Source organism: Adiantum capillus-veneris, chromosome 16, assembly GCF_014529385.1.
Source record: "Adiantum capillus-veneris isolate H3 chromosome 16, ASM1452938v2, whole genome shotgun sequence".
Taxonomy (NCBI): Eukaryota; Viridiplantae; Streptophyta; class Polypodiopsida; order Polypodiales; family Pteridaceae; genus Adiantum; species Adiantum capillus-veneris.
In genome coordinates this window covers 43,946,335-43,966,515 of record NC_140946.1, presented here as the reverse complement: position 1 = coordinate 43,966,515, position 20,181 = coordinate 43,946,335, and the positions used below count along the sequence as shown (strand labels likewise).

Below are 20,181 nucleotides of genomic sequence, written 5' to 3'. Positions count from 1 at the left end.
GTGAACTAAGCAAAAATGGGCGGCTTGCTGGGATAGCTGAATCACAAGAGATATAGCATCGGTCGTTGGCGGATCTCATCAATCTCTTCCATGGTTAGTAGTCTGACCGGGCGTCGTTCATGCCTGGCCAGCGTGCTCCGAATCTTCTGACATAGCCTCCGTCAATGCTGTGTAGTCCTCAGCAGTCGTGGGCGCCTGGATTTCCCCAGTTCAATCGCTCGGTCGATCAGTGTACCTATGGTGTGAGACGAGGGGAGCTCTATTGTGGGAGTGGCTCTTGCGGCTGTCCCGTGTCTGTTCTGAAGAAGTCTGTGATCCGTCTTTGAGACTGGCTAGCCGCGCCATTCATCGGGCTACTCTATGTCTGCGCAGCTCGAGCAAGAACAAACCCAGGCATCTCTGATCTTCGTATCCCATGACTCTTGAGAGTGGTCCAAAACCCTCTTTGAACAAGCAATGGAAGCGGCCTCATATCTCGTAGTAGACGGGGCAGCGGCATGTATAATGCAACTCTGTCTCAGGCTCCATGTCACACAAGGGGCATGTCTTGGCCTCTGCTGGTACTCCGCTGTATCTCCCAGTCTCAATCTGCCAGCAGCTGGTGAGAAGATGTGCGTAACTTGCCAATAGCACATTGTATCCCATGAGACAAGTGGGTGTCCATGTATTTGGGTCTCGTCACAAAACTATCTTCCGTAAGTTGGAGAAGGTGGTCTCTGTAGAAAGCCATCTTCGTGCCCAATTCCTGTGTTGGTTGTATCCATGTCCTCCTGATGTCTAGCTGGGTCAGGTCTTGGAAGTTGGCGGATGAGCTTGGTGATCTCTGACTGTGTAAGAGTGAGAGATGGTGCATCCAATGAGTACTGGAATGGTGGCAGCCTGTGTATGCTGAACCCATGCACCTGAAACCATGATGCCATCTCCCCATACCAGCATGTTGTATCTCCTTGTGTGGCTAACTGTCGAGAGGACTCAAGTGCTATGCGAGCATATCTATCTCTAGGAAGTTCCCATGTGCGGTTTATGAAGGAGACTGATCTGGTGAGCGCCACCTCCACTAGTGGGGGGGCCGCTAGTTTTGCTCAGATAATGGCCCGTGGTACTGATGCCTTGGCTCTAATGAGCCGCGAGATCATAGAGACGAGAGGTTTCTCCATGTTCCCCCATCCATCTGTGCGACCCGGCCTCCCGTGGTGATCCAATGAAGGTCCCCATATCTCAGCTCCATAGAGCATGCTGAAGCCACCAAAGTGTCAAAGAGCTAGAGCTTCATCCGGGGCTCATGAAACTGAACCTGCGAACACATCTTCTCTAATCTACCCAATGTTGCGTGGGCTCTAGTCAGTCTGGTCTCTGCTGCTCTTCTGAGTGAGAATGCAGGTCCGCTAAAAACCACTCCAAGGTAAGTGTAAGCATCTATGTACTCCACAGTCTCCTGGCCGTATGTGAATGTAGGTGCTAACCTCTTGATCCACTGTGGGGTGGTATTAAACACCATAACCTTGGTTTTACCAAGGTTGACAGACAAACCACTTTAGTGGGCAAATCTATGCAAAGCATCCAATTGATGTTGCATTTCCTCTGGAGATTCGGAGATCAACACTACATCATCAGCATATAACAAAAGTGGAATCCATGTCCCTGCCAACTGTGCACCTCTATCACCATCGCTCTCAATGTAGTCAGAAACCTCATCCACATACATACTGAAAAGAGTAGGAGAGAGCGGGCAACCCTGCTTCACCCCAATAGTGGAGTGAACCGGTGTAGAAAGTCCCTCCGGGGTGCATACATGCCCTACTACTGATCTGTACAATGCCATGATCCCCCAAATGAGTTCTGTGGGTACTCCCATTTCCTGTAATCTGCGTATCAATCTAGCTCTGGGTACTGTGTCAAAAGCTTTGTGGAAGTCCACAAAGCTACAATAGATCCGTCTCTCATGAGATCTGCCTTCCTCGATGATGGCCCTGAGTGTCAAGATATGGTCAAGAGTAGAGAAGCCTCTCTTGAACCCTGCCTGCCCAGCTGCACGCATTCCTTCCTTCTCTGCCCATCTACTCAGTTGTTGCTCAAGAATGGATGCATACAACCGTGCCAGTGTGTGTCCAATCATGATAGTGCGATAATTCCCAGGCTCCATGGGGTCTCATGACTTGTAGATAGGTACGATCGTAGATAGGCTCCAAGTGTCCGGTAGGCCCTCACACATGGCACAGTTAAACATAACTGCTAGAAGCTCTGCTAGAAGGTCTTTGGCATGCATGAAATGCTCAGTGACTAAGCCATCATGATCATATGTTCTCCCAGTCCTCATTCTGTCAATAGCTTTCTTCACCATCTCAGCGGTGAAAAAAGAACATGTGTGTGGGCATGGATCGGGGGGGTTGGGAAGGGGCGGCTGTCCAAGTACTGTGTACAAAGATGATGCGTACTGACCCCAGGTCTCTGTGGAAGAAACAGCAGGGGGGGGGGGGATTGCTCATGAAAGAGCCGCCACGCCTCACGCAAGTCCCGACTCAAGAATAGCTGGTATTGATCCTGCTCGAATCGAGCCAAAAAAGCCCTCTTCTTCCGCTGCACCAGGCGTCGGAAGTCAATCTGTGACTATCTGTGAGTGAGGTCCCCTAGAAGCACCTCCCTCTGAAGTCTGGCTCTAGTCTGGCGGCACTCCTCATCGTACCAGCTGTTCTGAGGCATGCTCCTTGATCGGCGGCTCTGCGCAGGCTGGGTGTGTGGGTATGCCTCTGCTGCTACATCATGTAATGTCTGTGTCAGTATAGTAGTTAGCTCCTACAGAGGTCGCCCCGGGTCCTCAGTGCATAGGCGTCTATAGATCCCGTCCATGTATACAGAATCCGTCTCCCGTGTGAAGGTGTAGCGAGTAGGGGGTGCTACCCGTGGCCTGTTTGCTACACTGAACTGGAAGGAGATGGTCATCGACACCAGAGCATGATCCACTGCCACCCCGACTAGTCTGGGCCCAACTGTGAGATCCTGGATACTAGAGATGAGATTCGGCTATGCCATGACATAGTCCACTGTGCTGGCTCCATGTCTGTGTGGGAAGCATGTAAAACCTCCCACAGCAGGAAATCTCTGTAGGCCGTTCAAGATGGCCAATCCATGTGCGGGAGCGCAGGGGGCAGCAGCGGCGGGGGTGGGGGGGGGGGGGCAGCGCGGTATGAAAAAAATTGCAGAGAGAGAGAGAGTCACAACCTTCAAATGAGAGAGAGAGAAATGAAATGAAATGAAATGTTATATTAACGTCTCCAAAAGGCCATAATGACCTATGAGACCCGAAAGTTACAAAGTGGTGGATCTGATACAAAGTCAGAGTAACAAAATAACCTAACAACAGTACAAAACAAAGATATATACTATGGGGTCCTTTTCTTTTGTGCTAATTTTTCCAATTTAACGCTTCTCTTAGTGCTAGGCTTCATTATGGCTGAGTCTGCCCTTGATCTCCGGAGTCATGACAGAAACTCAGCACGCTGAACTTTGTGTTGATGTATGCTCATGTGTGTGTGCGTGTGGTGTGTGTTGTGTTTGGGAGCATATGTTTGTACCTAGTTCTACACCCACTATTGGGCACTGACGACGTTAGTGGGGATGTCGTGGTATTTAGTCAATACTATGCATGATGGAGCTGATGGTTATATTGTCTCTTGGGTGACTACCATGAGTCTATACCTTGCACTTTCCTTCAAGGGTGAATCTGGGTATATCCTGGATTCATCTAGGTATATATACTATGGGGTCCTAAGTTGGTCGATGTGAGCCAAGCAAAAAACTAAGCAAAAAAATGGGGGCTTGTTGGGATAGTTGAATCACAAGAGATCTAGCATCGGTCGTTGGCGAATCTCATCAATTTCCTCCATGGTTAGTAGTCTGACCGGGTGTCGTGCATGCCTGGCCAGCGTGCTCCGAATTTTCTGTCGTAGCCTCCGTCGATGCTGTGTAGTTCTTCGCAGTCGTGGGCGCCTGGATTTCCCTAGTTCAATCGCTCGGTCAATCAGTGTGCCTCTGGTGTAGGAGTGGCGCTTGCGGCTGTCCCGTTCTGCTCTGAAGAAGTCTGTGATCAGTCTTTGAGACTGGCTAGCCTCGCCATTCATCAGGCTATCTCTGTGTCTGCGCAGCTCGAGCAAGAACAAACCCAGACATCTCTGATCTTCGTATCCCATGACTCGAGAGTGGTCCAAAACCCTCTCTAAACAGGCAGTGGAAGCGGCCTCGTATCTCGTAGTAGACGGGGCAGCGGCATGTATAGTGTAGCTCTGTCTCAGGTTCCATGTTACACAAGGGGCATGTCCTGTCCTCTACTGGTACTCCGCTGTACCTCCCAGTCTCAATCCGCAACTGGTGAGAAGATGTGCGTAACTGGCCAATAGCACATCGTATCCCATGAGACAAGTGGGTATCCATGTATCTGGGTCCCCCCACAAAACCATCTTCCGTAAGCTGGAGAAGGTGGTCTCTATAGAAAGCCATCTTCGTGCCCAATTCCTGTGCTAGTTGTATCCATGTCCTCCTGGTGTCTAGCTGGGTGAGATCTTGGCGGATGAGCTTGGTGATCTCACACTGTGTAAGAGTGAGAGATGGTGCATCCAATGAGTAATGGAATGGTGGCAGCCTGTCTATGCTGAACCCATGTGCTTGAAACCATGATGTCATCTCCCCATACCAGCATGTTGTATCTCCTTGTATGGCTAACTGTCGAGAGGATTCAAGTGCTATGCGAGCATATCTGTCTCTAGGAAGTTCCCATGTGCGGTTTATGAAGGAGACTGATCTGGTGAGCGCCTCCACCACAAGTGGGGGGGCTGCTAGCTCTGCTCGGATAATGGCCCGTGGTACTGATGCCTTGGCTCTAATGAGCCGCGAGATCATAGAGACGAGAGGTTTCTCCATGTTCCCCCATGTGTCTGAGCGACCCGGCCTCCCGTGGTGATCCAGTGAAGGTCCCCATATCTCGGTTCCATAGAGCAGTGCTGAAGCCACCAAGGTGTCAAAGAGCCAGAGCTTCGTCCGGGGCTCCTGAAACTGAACCTGCGAACACATCCTCTCCAATCTACCCAATGCTGCATGGGCTCTAGTAAGTTTGGTCTCTGCTGCTCTTCTGAGTGAGAATGCAGGCCCGCTAAAAACCACTCCAAGGTAAGTGTAAGCGTTTGTGTACTCCACAATCTCCAGGCCGTATGTGAATGTAGGTGCTGACCTCCTGATCCAGTGTGGGGTGGTATTAAACACCATAACCTTGGTTTTACCCAGGTTGACAGACAAACCACTTTCGTGGGCAAACGTATGCAAAGCATCCAATTGACGTTGCATTCCCTCTGGGGATTCGGAGATCAACACTATGTCATCAGCATATAACAAAAGTGGAATCCATGTCCCTGCCAACTGAGCACCTTTATCCCCATCGCTGTCAATGTAGTCAGAAACCTCATCCACATACATACCGAAAAGAGTGGGAGAGAGCGGGCAGCCCTGCTTCACCCCAATAGTGGAGTGAACCGGTGTAGAAAGTCCCTCCGGGGTGCGTACATGCCCTACTACTGATCTTTACAATGCCATGATCCCCCAAATGAGTTCTGTGGGTACTCCCATTTCCAGTAATCTGAGCATCAGTCTAGCTCTGGGTACCGTGTCGAAAGCTTTGCGGAAGTCCACAAAGCTACAATAGATCCGTCTGCCATGAGATCTGCCTTCCTCGATGATGGCCCTGAGTGTTAGGATATGGTCAAGAGTAGAGAAGCCTCTTCTGAATCCTGCCTGCCCAGTTGCACGTATTCCTTCCCTGTCTGCCCATCTACTTAGCTGTTGCTCAAGAATGGATGCATACAACCGTGCCAGTGTGTGCCCAATCATAATAGTGCGATAGTTCCCAGGCTCTATGGGGTCTCCTGATTTGAAGATAGGTACGATTGTAGATAGGCTCCAAGTGTCCGGTAGGCCCTCACACATGGCCCGGTTAAACATAACTGCTAGAAGCTCTGCTAGTAGGTCTTTGGCATGCATGAAATGCTCAGCGACTAGGCCATCATGATCATATGCTCTCCCAGTCTTCATCCTGTCAATAGCTTTCTTCACCATCTCAGCGGTGAAAAAGACACATGCGTGCGGGCATGGATCGGGGGGGTTAGGGAGGGGCGGCTGTCCAGGTACTGTGTACAAAGATGATGCGTACTGACCCCAGGTCTCTGTGGAGGAAATAGCGGGGGGGGGGGACTGCTCATGAAAGAGCCGCCACGCCTCATGCGAGTCCTGACTCAAGAATAGCTGATATAGATCCTGCTCGAGTCGAGCCATAAAAGCCCTCTTCTTTCGCCGCACCAAGCGTCGGAAGTCAATCTGTGACTGTCTGTGAGTGATGTCCCCCAACAGGACCTCCCTCTGAAATCTGGCTCTTGTTTGGCGGCACTCCTCATCGTACCAGCTGTTCTGAGGCATGCTCCTTGATCGGCGGCTTTGCTCAGGTTGGGTGTGTGGGTATGCTTCTGCTGCTGCCTCATGTAATGTCTGTGTCAGTATAGTAGTTAGCTCCTACAGAGGTCGCCCCGGGTCCTCAGTGCATAGGCGTCTGTAGATTCCGTCCATGTATACAGAATCCGTCTCCCGTGTGAATGTGTAGCGAGTAGGGGCTGCTACTCGTGGCCTGTGTGCTACACTGAACTGGAAGGAGATGGTCATTGACACCAAAGCATGATCCACTGCCACCCCGACCGGTCTGGGCCCAACTGTGAGATCCTGGATACTGCAGATGAGATTCGGCTGTGCCATGACATAGTCCATTGTGCTGGCTCCATGTCTGTGTGGGAAGCATGTAAAACCTCCCGAGGCAGGAAATCTCTGTAGGCCGCCATTCAAGATGGCCAATCCATGTGCAGTGCCCATGTCTATCAGGTGTCGCCCATACTCAGTATATTCCATATCGTGTGATAGTCTGGAAAGGCCCGTCTCTACCACATCTAGCTCTCTTAGCATCTCCTCTGAAGTATCATAAAACACTGCTTGGTGATGGGCAGTCCTAGCATTGAAGTCCCCTAAGATGATAATGTCACCGTCCCTAGAGAACTCCCATATGTCATCATCTAAAATAGAGAAAGGGGACTGTCCTCTGGGTGATGCATAAACTGATGTACTCGGGGGAAAGTAGCAAATAGCAAGGTAGAGATATCTGCCTGTCTCTGCTTTCAATCTCACCCACATGTACCTAGCTGCTCATCCCTGCGGGCTATATGTATCAATGGCTGCAAATCCTCTCTAAATAACACTGCCACTCCCCCCGAGCCCCGTCCTCTGTGCTCTGAGTGTGTCTCCTGTCTGTAGGCTGTCTCCCACCTGTATCCACTGATGTGAGGCATGGATTGCCCAGGGGCTTGGTGTGTCTCCGAGTAAAAGATGATGTCTCTTCCAGTAAAGCTATCCTCAAAAGCACCCACATCAAGACGCATAGATCCATTGCAGTTCCAGGCAGCTACTTTGAGTGTTGTCCCATAAGTCTAGTGGAGCGTCGCTCTAGTATCACCACTTTTTCGTCTCGGTAAAAAGTGATCTTACCTTTTCCCCTTGCCGCTCTAATCTCCGGCATTACCTCCTACATATGAGCGATCTGCGAGAGGGTGAGATCGTCCCCGAGAAAGATGCCAGTCTCTTTAAGAGTTGGTCTTTTCTTCAAGAATGACTTCTTTGCTTCCATGGAGGGAAAACGGAGGATGAGTGCTCTTTCTTTTGAGGTTCCTCCACTGCTTCCATTTTTCTTTATGTTGCCCACTCTCCATGCCCTTGTGTGCGTCGGCTCATGAATCCCCATCAAGGCTGTGAGTTCTTTTACTTCTTCGTCCACATTGCCTTTGTCTTTAAGACCGCAAATTCTCACATGTAAAGCGTGCACCCTTCTCCTCTGCTCCTCCTCCAGTGTCTGATTAATGATGTTGTTGTGTGTGGACGTGGGCGTTATCTTCTTGCCTTTTCCTTTCTTGGCCACCTTGATCCATTTTTCGGCTTCGTCCGCGTTCTGTTGAGTTTTGGTAAGAACATCCACCCAAGAAGTCGTCATTTCTTTGTGCTGCTCTTCTCCCTCTTTGATGGCCCGTACTTGTTTCGTGATCGTGTTGATTTCTTCGATTATTGAGGGTTGCAGTTCGCCCTCTTCCAGTGTTTTTCTTGATCGTGCTTCGGCGAGATCTTTCTTGAGTGACGCGATCTCTTCCTCTTGGGTCGTCACTCGGTCTTCCAGCGTGCTTATCTTGCTCTCTTGGATCAGCACGCGTCCTTCGAGCATGTTTATTGTGCCCCAGAGATTGCGGTTCATCTTGGTAATGATCTCTGTCATTTCCTCTTTGCATTTTTGAATGGCATCCTCCAGGGGGTCGGCTTTATCGTTCATGTTCCTCATGCTTGATCGCCGTCCGCAAGGGAGTTAGATGTACGTGTGCACCCACCCTAGGAGTAGGCGCGGCAGCTGGGCGAGTGGGAGGCTGTCCGCAAGGGAGTTACTAGGTGTACGTGTGCACCCACACTAGCGGCAGACGGGAGAGAGGGAGAGAGAGGAGGGGGGGGGGGGGGGGGGGGAAGGGGGGGTAAAGTATGGTAGAGAGAGTGGGGGAGGGGGGGTGGGGCGGGGCAACCGAAAAAAAAAATTAAAACAAAAAAATTTAATGACTTCCTACGCGTAGAAGAAAGACATCCTACGCTTAAAAGAAAAAAATGGACATGCTACGCGTAGTAGAGGGGGAGACATGCTACGTGTAGAAGAAGGGGTGGGGGGGGCATCCGACGGGGCTGCAGGCGGAGCGAGTGGGGGCCACCTGGCGGGGCTGCTGCAGATTCACGACTTTGTACCCTTTGGGGGGGGGAGCAAGGGCAGGCGGGCACGGCAGCGCGGGAGCTTCAGATGAGAGCAGCGCGCAGCGCAGCAGGCGCGAGGGGGGGCAGAGCGCGCGAGCAGAGGCAGCAAGCCTGCAGCGGGGGCAGAGGCAGAGAGAGAGAGAGAGAGAGAGAGAGAGAGAGAGAGAGAGAGAGAGAGAAAAGAAAGAAAGAAAGAAAGAAAGATTTTTAACGTCTATGTCAGGCCGAAATCGGCCTATGAGACAAATCAAATGTACATTGTGTGTATGTCATCCGTCTATCGGAAAGACAAATGAAACAAAATTGATACAAAACTGAGCTGAAAGTAGGTAGTGGAGTATCTGAGGAGGGATGGAGCTCTATCTCTAGGGGTATATGCATGTCTGTATGCTCAAGGTAGTACAATCATGAGAATGCATCAAGCTATCTGGCTCCATCCTGTACTAATGGGGGGGTGTAAGATGTGGTACATGGGTGGGTCTGGTGCCAAGGCTACCCGGATGAAAGCTGTCGGGTCAGCCCTCATCTGAGCCACTCGCTCCTCAGTGGCACGGCGCTCCCGGGCTCGGATCTCCTCGATCTGTCGGTGGTGGGAGCTCGCGCCCCTGTAGCCTGTGACTCGTGGTCGTCGTCTAGCTCGGTTCACCTCCGCCTGTGGGAGTGTCACTCCCCTCTGAGTGTCTGGTGAGGGGGGGGCGGAAATCCTCTGAAAGAAGTCTGTGAGCTGCGACTGTCTCCCCTCTGTCTGTGTAGCTGTGTGTGGCTGTAGTAGTGTGTCCCGATGGCTCTGTATCTCTAGTAAGAAACGTCCGAGCTGTCTCTGATCTCGAGATTCCATGATCTCTCGGAGAGTGGGCTGTCCTCTAAATAGGGCCTCATACCTGCCTCTGATCTCAGTGTATGCTCTGCATCTACATACAAAGTGCTCCTCACTCTCCACCTCCTCTGTGCAGGCTCTGCAGATTCGCTCCCCCCTCGGAACACCAGTATGTCTCCCGATCTCAATCTCTAACCTGTGTGAAGCCACTCTCAGCTGACCAATCGCCACCCGTGAGCTATGTGGCATATATGTGTCCATGTAGCGTGGTCTCTGTATGAACCCCCCAGACAATATGGTGAGAAACTGGTCTCTGTAATCTGACATCCTTGTCCCCAAGCTAGGTGCCTCCCAGACTCTCCTAGTGTGTAGCTGCCACAGATCCTGTCTCAATACCAAGTTCCTCTCACTGCGAGAGAGGTGAACATATGGTGAGTGGGGGTCGTACTGGAATGGTGGTAGGCTCTCCATGTCAAGACCGTGTCCCTCAAACCATGCTCTGACCTGTGAGTACCATGCTCTCTCATGTCCACTCTCTGAGAGCTGTATAGCTGCCTCAAATGCTCTACGGGTAAGTCTGTCAGGAGGTAGCTCTCTCATCCTCTGGATGAAGCAAAGTGTCTGGAATAGTGCCTCTACAACCATAGGTGGTGTGGCGAGCTCGGCTCTAATAATGTCGTGTGGCACTGTCTTCTTGCTGCGGAGCAAGCGTGAGATCATATATACCTGTGGTCTCTCAAGTTGTGTCCACTGGTCAGCTGTCAATCCTGGTGCCCATACTGCCGCCGAGTACATCAAGGCCGGGGTGACTAAGGTGTCGAAAAGCCACCCCTTCGTGCGGGGCTCCTGAAAGTGTGCCTGGTGGCACCTCCGCTCTAGCATGGCCAGAGCTGCATATCCTCGGGTGAGCCTGTCAACAGCAGCCTGCCTCATAGTGAAGGGTCCTGGTAGGCTGGTGAATGTGATGCCAAGGTAGACATAGGAGGTGACTACATCAACCTGTCCTCCTGCTGCTGTGAAGGTGGCGGCGCTCCTCACTGCACTGGATGTGTGAAAGATCATAACCTTGGTTTTGCCAAGGTTCACAGTCAACCCCCTGTGTGTGCTGAATTCGTCCAAGGCCTCAAGATGGCGTTGCAAGCCCTCGGGTGACTCTGAAATCAACACAATATCATCAGCATATAACATGATGTGGACCGGAGTACCTGCCAAGTCGCTCCCCTCTCCCCCTCCTCGCAGTATGTAGTCGGAGATCTCGTCGATGTATAGCCCAAAGAGTGTCGGGGAGAGTGGGCATCCTTGCTTAACACCAATGGTGCTAGCAATGGTCTCTGAAAAACCGCCTGGGCAACGAACCCGACCCGTCACCCTCTCATATAGAGCATATATGGCCCAAATCATCTCTGTTGGTACCCCAATGCTGTGAAGGCGCTGGAAGAGTCTCTCGCGTGGGACTGTGTCAAAGGCCTTGCGGAAGTCCACAAAGCAGCAGTAAAGCCTCTTCTTCCGCGCCTTTGCCCCATCAATGAGGCAGCGCAGAACGAAGATGTGGTCAATGGTGGAGAAAGCTCGTCTGAAACCTGCTTGGCCTGGAGCTCGTAAACCCTCGATCTCTGCGTAGCAGCTGAGCTGTGCCTCAAGTACTGCTCCATATAGCTTGGCCATCGTGTGGCCAATCATGATAGTCCTGTAGTTCCCTGGGTCCAGGGTGTCGCCAGATTTGTGGATAGGCACTATGGTGTGCTGTGTCCACTCCTCTGGGAAGCCCTCCCCTATAGCCCGGTTGAAGACATGTGCAATCAACGGGGCTATAGTGGAGGCCGCATAAATGATGTGCTCACTCTGTAATCCAGTATGGTCAGCTGATCGTCTGTGCTGCATGCGGTGTATGGCCCTCTCTACCATCTCTGCTGTAAAGAAGGAGGAGCACGTGGGGCGAGGCTCGTGTGGTTGTGGAATAGGAGGCTGCCCTGGCACTTCATAAAGTCGCTCTGCATAATCATGCCATATCTGTGGATCCTCAATAGCTGTAGTCGGACGTGGCTCGCGCAGGGTGCGCCATGCCGTCGCGCTATCCATGCTCATAAATAGGCGGTATAGCTCAAGTTCCTGTGCCTCTTCGAATGCTCGCCGCTTTTGGCGTGTCAGCGTCTTCATATGCCGTCTGGCCTCTCTCTCTGTGATCTCTCCTAAGGCTCGCCGTGCATGAAGGCGTCGGTATAGCTCTCTGCACTCATCATCATACCAGCGGTTCTGAGGCATAGCCCCGGGGGGGGGAGTGCGTCCTGTGTGAGTGGTGTGTGGAAAAGAGCTAATAGCTGAAGTGTGGAGAACGGAAGAGATATGTGATGTGAGAACTGAGAGTGGTGTGGATGGGTGGAGGAGACATAGGCCATGTTCGACCTTGGCCGAGTAAATAGAGGCTAACTCATGTGTGAAATGGATGGTGGTGTGTGGAGTGCGTGTTGTGGAGCTGTGTGTGATGGTATCTCCGGTGATAGAGAAAGAGAGGTATGTGTGGTCGGCTCCGATGGGTATGGGTGGAATGGTGAAGGATGTGATAAGGTGTGTAGCCTCCCTGGGTCCCAGAATATAGTCGACTGTACTCCCCCCTCCTTCTGCAACTCCATGTGGCATACAAGTCAGGCCCCCTGAGGTGGGCCACTGGACCATCCCGTTATAAATAACGAGACGGTGCTGGGAGCCAAGTCGAAGTAGATGTCGTCCATAAGCTGTGACTGGAGCTCTGTCTGCTGTGTCTCTCATAGTAGCCTCCTCATCTAGAGTGTGTAGTGTCTCTGGGTCCTCATGGTCATATGTCTCACACTGCTCACTGCGTGTACGAGCATTGAAGTCTCCCATAAGGAAGACTTCACCCAGTGTGGAGTACTCCATAATCTCCTCCGTGAGGCATGCGTACGGTGACTCCTGCTCAATAGGGGCGAATCTGGAGCCTGTGGGAGCAAAATAGCAAAGGGCAATGTAGACGATCCTGTCTCGTGAGAGCTCGAGGCGAATCCACATGTAGCGGGCCTGTGGGTCCCGGGCAACAATCTGTAGTCTGCTGTGAAGCCCCTGTCTAAAGAGTATGGCCACTCCTCCTGAGCCGCGAGTGGTGTGCTGGCGCATACATCCTCGATGTAGAGACTCCCACTGAAATCCATGTATCCGTGGTAACCCTCTCTCCGGGCTCTCGTGTGTCTCTGTAAGTAGAATGATGTCTCGACCTCTCATCACCTCCTCAAGTCTCTCTGGGTGTGTCCATAAGTCTCCATTGCAATTCCAAACCGTGACATGAATCTCCTCGTGTGTCCCACAGGCCGCGAGTCCCTATGCGATGGTCTTGCCATCAATGATAACCCTACCATCCCGATATACTACCTTCTTCCCTTCTTTGCGGGCTTGGTGGACTCGAGGCATGCACGCGCGACGGTGATCTTGTTGCATCTTTGTGAGGTCATCATCTAGATAAATCGGTGGGCCGTCGATCCCTCTCAAGATGACCCTCTTTCGGAGGAAGGAAGTTCGAGACTCCTCGGAGGCGAATTGGAGGATGAGAGCTCTTTTCTTTGGATCTTTGCCGGCTCTCCAAACTTTGGAGAAAGGGATCTCTTCTTCCTTGTATCCCACTTTCTTGCATAAAGCTTTCCCATCGCTTTCGGGTGTAGACCCTTCTTCTTCTTTGATGCCGGTCACTCGCACATTGAGACGGCGAGCTTGTCGCATCTTCTCCTCTTCGATGGTTGTGTGTACGATGAGTACTTCATCTTTTTGGGCTTCCTCTCTTGCTACCTTCTTGATGTTCTTTTTGACTACTTCGACCCATCCTTCTTTGGTGGCCTCTAATTTGTCCTCAATGCTTGCGGTGAGGGCTTTGGTGATCTCCTCCTTGAGGGCTTCCTTAGCCTCCCCTTTAATCTCTCCTTCCTCGGGGGTGAGGGATGTGAGGGAAGCATGAAGGAGATCGATTTGTGCCTTCATCTCTTCTTGCTCTTTCCTCCATCTCTCCCTCTCCTTCTCGTTCTCCCGTTCCCTTCTCTCCTTCTCCTCTTTGAGATTTTGGATTTCCGCTCTCATGTCCTCCTTCTCTTCGTTCCATAGCTTGATGAAGTTGGCTTTCTCCTCCTTCCATATTTCTCTCTCCATCCGCCATTCCTTCATGTCCTTCTCCAATTGTGCAAGCCTCTTATTCGTGAGCATGAAGGACGTTGTCTTCTTTGTCGGTGTCGGCGTCTTGATGATGGGGGAAGACATGGTTGGTTTCGTAGCTACCCTCTCTTCATATTGTGAAGAAGAGGGGAAGAGAACACTCAGCTTGTGTGTATGCAGGGGGCAGCGGGCAGGGGATGGGGATGGGGTGTGTGTTTTCACTTGACGTGCAGGGAGCAGCGCAGCGCGCAGGAGGGAGCAGCCCACAGGGGTAGCGTGCAGGGGTGGGGCAGCGCGCAGAGGAGGCAGCGCGCAGGAGGGAGCCACGCGCAGGGGAGGCAGCGCGCAGGAGAGAGAGAGGCGCAGCGCGCAGGAGGGAGCAGCCCACAGGGGTAGCGTGCAGGGTGGGGCAGCGCGCAGAGGAGGCAGCGCGCAGGAGGGAGCCACGCGCAGAGAGAGAGAGAGAGAGAGAGAGAGGGGGCAATGGAGTCATGGACTCATGGAGAGAGAGCTTGAGAGCTTGAGCCTTGAGGGTAGACCGTAGAGCAATGGAGAGAGGGAGAGAGAGAGCTTGAGAGGCTAGAGCTTAGGTTGAGCTTGAGAGCGTGAGACTTGAGTGAAGGAAAGGGGTGAGGAGGGGTGCATTTTATAAGCTTTGCTCCCCTCCAATGCTCCCATGTTTAAAACTTTGAACTTCAAAAAAATTGCCGTTACTGCTTGTTGGAGGAGGAGCCATTTCTGCCCGTTGGTGTTGTTCCGGCCCACCGTTCCGATCCGTTCCCCCACTGTTCCGGCCAACCGTTCCGGTACCAGCATCGCATCCGGAACGCCCGTCTGTTTCGGACCGTTCCACGTCACCGTGCTTGGCCAGAACGCCGTTCCGACGCTCCATGCCTCTAGGAAAGCGTTCCTCGGGAACTATGGCCCACGCTCAGCCGTGCCATTCATAATTTATACGTTGTCTTCAACCTTAATGTTTTGACAAGCACAAGGCTTGCCTGGTCCAAGCATTGGGTGTGCCTGCGAGCAAGGGGGAGTGCTTCTCTCCTTCTAGTGTGGTGGAGCAGGGAAAATTCCAGGAATGTATGAATAGTGTGGTAGTTCAGAGAAGGAAGGGAGTATTTTTTGGGGGAGGAAAAAATGTATGCATAGTGTGGCTCAGAGAAATTTTTCAGTATAGTGTGGTTTATCACATCAAATAAAGGGTAACTCTTAGACATGAAGAAGCAAAACGACTAGGATGACCCAGATTCCCTTCAGAGTGTGGAGTCAAAACCCCCGGACATACAGAATTTACAAGTCCATATTCTGGAGATAGAGCGCTTGCCTCACTTTGAGACTAATCATACCTTCCATTTTATAAAACAAATATCCAAATGGGGTGTGACAACTGCAGTTTAGGGCTATCAACCCTCTCTGTTCATGATGCCGTGCTTTATCAAGCTTCATTTGTTATTCAGATTCACTATTAGCTTCAATTCTTAGGCAGTCAACTGAGTGGTTTTTTGTTGGTTTGTAGCACACTTCTACCACTTTTCACGTGGTCGAAGCTGGTTGTAAGTGTAACAGAGCACTGTCCTTTGCTTGTTCTTACAAGAAAAGCGATCTCTCGAGTACAGTAAGATGGACCTTAGGATTGCAACAAATCAGACGAGTCACGACAGAGATGGATCCGAAATCAATAAGTTGAAGAAATTCCTGTCACAGAGTCACAGGATTGAGAACATATGGTTGATCTATTGTTGGAGTTGCACTGTTGGATATGCACAATTTGTGGAAGGAGCTGATTTTCAACTTTTTTGCAAGCTATTGTCATGTGTTCTACCGCAACAAACTGTTAAATCCGGTAGTGAATGTTTCTGTGACCTCTGAACTGAGTGTGTTACTCATTTCCATATTTCTGTCACCTTTTATCTGCCAGTATTACCTTTATCTCTCGTTTGTTTGGCCTATCTAGAACGTTCTTCTATAGTTTTACTGACCCCTAAAGTTCTCTTCCCCATGGCTACTTCCAACTCTTACACAACATCGTCCGTATCCCATGGAGAAGTCTTCCGCACTATGGAGTATTAAACTCTTCATTTTGTGGCTAATGAAGAACCTCAACACTGTCCATTACCTAATTTCAATCAATTTGCAAAACGTAATCCTTTCATGTGATTTGCACCCAGGCTTTTTATTCTTATTATCTCGTCAATGATTCCTGGCCTTCAACCTTTTAAGGATGGTGGATCTACTGTCAAATTTGACACCTTCTAGCTTCAAAGATTGAGAATGTTCCATACAATTAGAAATTTCTACAACAGCTTGATGTGGTTTTCAACAATAAAAATCAGCACCTAGCAAATAGTGCTTGCAAAAACTCAAAGTATGGATACCTGCTAAAATTTCCTCCCCATAGATTTGTGCTACTCTCTCACCCTTACTCAGCAGCGTGCTCTCATACGTGGCCGGCCATGTAAACACCCGCCGGTCAGATGACTTACCAAAACTCATAAAACTACGATTGAACTTGAGCAAAACTGAAAAGATCACACTTACACTTTGCAGACGACGCGAGAGGCAGAGTCCCGCTCTAGAGAATGTTGATCCTCAAGTCCAAGCCCCCTTGGCGGTATTTCTTTATTTATCGATCAAGAGAATTTGCAAGTGTGCGAATGTGCGCTTAATCTGAGTTTCATCAACTAGGGGTAGGCCTCATATGTAAAGGCACTTAACATACAAAAGTAACATGAGAAACGCTCCTAAAATAGGGAACCCAAGACCTTGCCAATGATGATTTTCATAACCTTGAAGAAAATGTCCTCAATGTCTGATGCGAAGTGCCTATCTTTTTTTCTGATTTTCTGTTTTTGTTTTTCACTATTTGTGTGTTTAGGCAAGGTTTTTGATGGGGTTTGCTTTCAGTTCTCTCTCTACCGAGTCTTCTGCAATTGGACATCCTTTGCCTGACCACAGAGCTCATTTGCTCTCTTCGTGGAGAGATGGTCTTAACAGCTAAAAAACGCAGGAGCCACCTTCAGCATGTGGACAGTCTTCTACAGTGCTAGAGACCTCCTTGGCGGCTCCAGTTCAATGTCCCTAATGATTCTTGCTCTTGATACCCCTTGGCGGGTTTCTTGGTGATTCCCATTGCTTCTTATCTACCACCCTTCTCTAGTGCTTCTTGAGCTCCATGGCGGTAGATTGTAACAGTTGGTGGGCTTTGGCCGGCCCTTGAGCAGCCTTTCGGCAGCCAGTTCATGTATTGCTCATAATGCTGGTGACCTTCTGTTCATCTTGGGATTTTGGAGTACAGTGTACAGAGCACTGTTGTTGGTAAGTGTTCATCTGTTAGTGGCAACTGTCATTCTCTCTCTTCCTTGGTTGGCCAGGGCACATTTTACTCTTGTGAGAGTAGAGTCTTTTTCTCCTTGCCTGTCTCGGTTTATACAGCTTTTCCAGTTTATGCCCATGTGGCTAGTAGTATCAGTTTCTCCAGATTTTTCCTGCGGGCCTGCTCTGTTGTCATTACCCTCAGGATCGGCATCATTTGGGCCCTCTGAGGGTTGGTTTTTCAAGTAATAGAATTCAGTTCCTTCCGCTACCACACCCCTACATCCACACACACATGCGCCGCAAGCGTGCGTGCGTGCGCACGCATCGCAGCATGGCTTGTCAGTCCCCCCTTAGCTTGCTAATGCTTCTAGCTTACAGTCTTACTTATTCTTTATTATTGCCCTCATCAATAGATTCCTCAGACAAAGTGTTTGTGTGAACAGGTGGATAAGGGGATGATGGACGAGTTGAAGCAAATGAAGAAGGTCCTCAATCCGACTGAAGTTCTTCTTGTTGTGGACGCTATGACCGGTCAGGAAGCTGCTGGTATGTTGCAGTCGGTGATTGCCAATTTATGAGGGTTCTGTGAACCAATGGCTCTTTCTTTCTACTCAATTAGTAGTAGCATTTTTTCATTGCTTGGTGATCTAAGTAATGACTTGATAAAAGGTAGTCTAAGACATGGGTCAATAAATAAGTCATGGCCTGTCAACTAAAGATTTGTTGGGTCTCTGTGCAACTTGTGCCATGAATCAAATATTAAGGGTAGATCATGCTGCTTGTCAGCCCTGTCTTTTTTGACTGTCATTTACATTGCACAGTTCCATGTCCTTATTTTCTTGTGAACTGGCTAGGCATACAGCATGTTTAAAGTCAAAATTTAGGTTATCTGGAAAGTTTCTGTTGTTTGCTAAGGGTTAAATCTAATGGTTCTTTAAAATTTTCATGAACAGCTTTGGTATCTGCATTCAACCTAGAAATTGGCATTACTGGGGCAATTTTGACAAAGCTTGATGGTGATTCTAGGGGTGGAGCTGCCCTTAGTGTCAAAGAGGTTGGCTCTTTTTCATCATATTGTCAAGAAAATTGCTTGGTTTGCTGCTAAACGTAAAAGATTTGTCTTGGTTGTTTTTTGGCTCCTTTTTATCTGTGATCTCTTAAATTACAGATTTTAAAAGGAAGAAGCCTACATTTAGTCGAGTTGTGACTTTAATTTTCATTCGTGTGAAGAGATGAAATGTTGAGCTGTATAATGGTCCTCGTGTCATGTGACATACATATGTTGTTTTACTGTGGCTGCTCCACCACCAAATCGAACTCTGTGTGGTGTAGGAAATGATTTCTAACATCTTCTTGAGAAAAATGGAGTTGATCACTTTAATCATATGGAGCTGCTTTACCCCTCATGGCATATTGCTCTAAGGAAGCTAAAGACAGTTTCATGTTCTGGCCCCTCAAAAGAAGATCAATCTAGAGAGGCCAGAAAGGAGAGCTTTTCTTTCTACCGGCTATGATTATTTTATCGTTTCCTGAGAAGGCTTAATCAATATGAGATAGCCGATTTCTTTGAAGGTGCATACAATTCACCCTTGAGCTTGGACTCTGGAGTGCAACATTGACTTTTGCCTAGTCAGCTGAGAGAGTTAAGCGTCCCAGACTCCCAGTCTATCCTCCTTGAGAAGGGTTCCTGTGTGCTAGTTTAGCTCCAGTCTGTCATGTCGTTTCTGAGGGATAGTCACATTTTTGTTATAACCCCTGTAGTTTCTTTCTCCACTATGCTCCTGGCATTCTTGTTCGTTGGATTTGTGGTGAGGTTTGACTCGCCGTTGAAAGAGAACGTTGATAGTTCCTTTTGGTTCATGCTTGTTGGTCAGCAGAAAATACTATAGCTCTCCCATTGCTCACACCAAGTTTCGTATACTTACGTATTTTTGTTAAACTCTTAAGGTGGAGGTGGATTGTTTAGAAAGGAACCGCAACTCTAGTGCAAGGTAAGAATTTCTAGCAACTTTCAAAGCTTGCATATCTTGTAATTTAGCTAGTCAGGTACAAGAGATTGTTTAGGGGCTGTTGATTGTCATTTGTAACCTTGTTTATTTGCCCTACCTTTGAAGTGCAATAATAAGACAATGTTAAAAACTTTGAAGTTTGCATCCTGTAGAGGATGTACTATTGAAGCAAAACTCTGCGTTTCAATAAGATTTTAGCGCATTACATTCCTGTGGTTTATCTTGACCATCATCATCTAATACAAGTGACTGCAGGTTTCAGGGAAGCCAATCAAGTTTGTTGGGCAAGGAGAAACTATGGAGGCTTTGGAATTGTTTTATCCAGATCGCTTAGCTGGACGCATTTTGGGCATGGGTGACGTTCTGTCCTTCGTTGAAAAGGCAGAAGAAGTTGTAAGTCAAAGAAGTTTCGTTCTTGCTCATAGGACTGTTCTAACATCCTTCATACATAAAGGTATGTTCAAATCAACAAAGGTAGAAGCTGTAGCTCTAAACTCGGTGTTTTCCACCATCTTCACTGATTGTCAGATGCTCCAAGAGGACGCAGAAGAATTACAAAAGAAGATAATGGAGGCAAAATTTGACTTCAATGACTTCCTCAAACAGACCCGAGCTCTAGCTCGCATGGGACCCATGAACCGAGTTATGGGCATGCTTCCGGGCATGGGGAAGGTAACTCAACTGAGAATGACCTACTTTTAGTTCTCAAAATGCTTTGCCTTTCAAGGTTTGAAGTGTACTTTGAACTAACAGGTCTGATCAACGATCAGGTGTCTGCAGAGCAAATTCGTGAAGCTGAGAAGAGCTTGAAAATTGTAGAGTCAATGATTAATTCCATGACACCAAGTAAGTTTATACCAATTTCAAGCTCATCTGGTTAGCTTAAGATGATTTAACTTAAGCATAGGGCTCATTTTAATTATTCTGCCTACTTTGAATCGATTTTTGTCAGCATGCATCTTTGTCTTATTGTGGGGCGAAAAAATGCATCATGCACAGCAGAGCCTAGATGACTGCATACTCGAATCTGTA

General features: G+C 49.2%; 1 protein-coding gene across 1 annotated transcript in view; it reads left to right on the top strand.

The window, feature by feature from the left end:
- The window catches only part of CPSRP54 (chloroplast signal recognition particle 54 kDa subunit), a 56,685-nt gene that overhangs the window by 34,895 nt on the left and 1,609 nt on the right, over positions 1 to 20,181 (top strand). Inside the window, exons 8-12 of the mRNA XM_086484893.1 lie at positions 17,584 to 17,686; positions 18,094 to 18,194; positions 19,405 to 19,542; positions 19,678 to 19,821; positions 19,920 to 19,995. Of these exons, the coding sequence (XP_086341019.1) occupies positions 17,584 to 17,686; positions 18,094 to 18,194; positions 19,405 to 19,542; positions 19,678 to 19,821; positions 19,920 to 19,995 (562 nt within the window). The remainder of the gene's footprint in view (positions 1 to 17,583; positions 17,687 to 18,093; positions 18,195 to 19,404; positions 19,543 to 19,677; positions 19,822 to 19,919; positions 19,996 to 20,181) is intronic.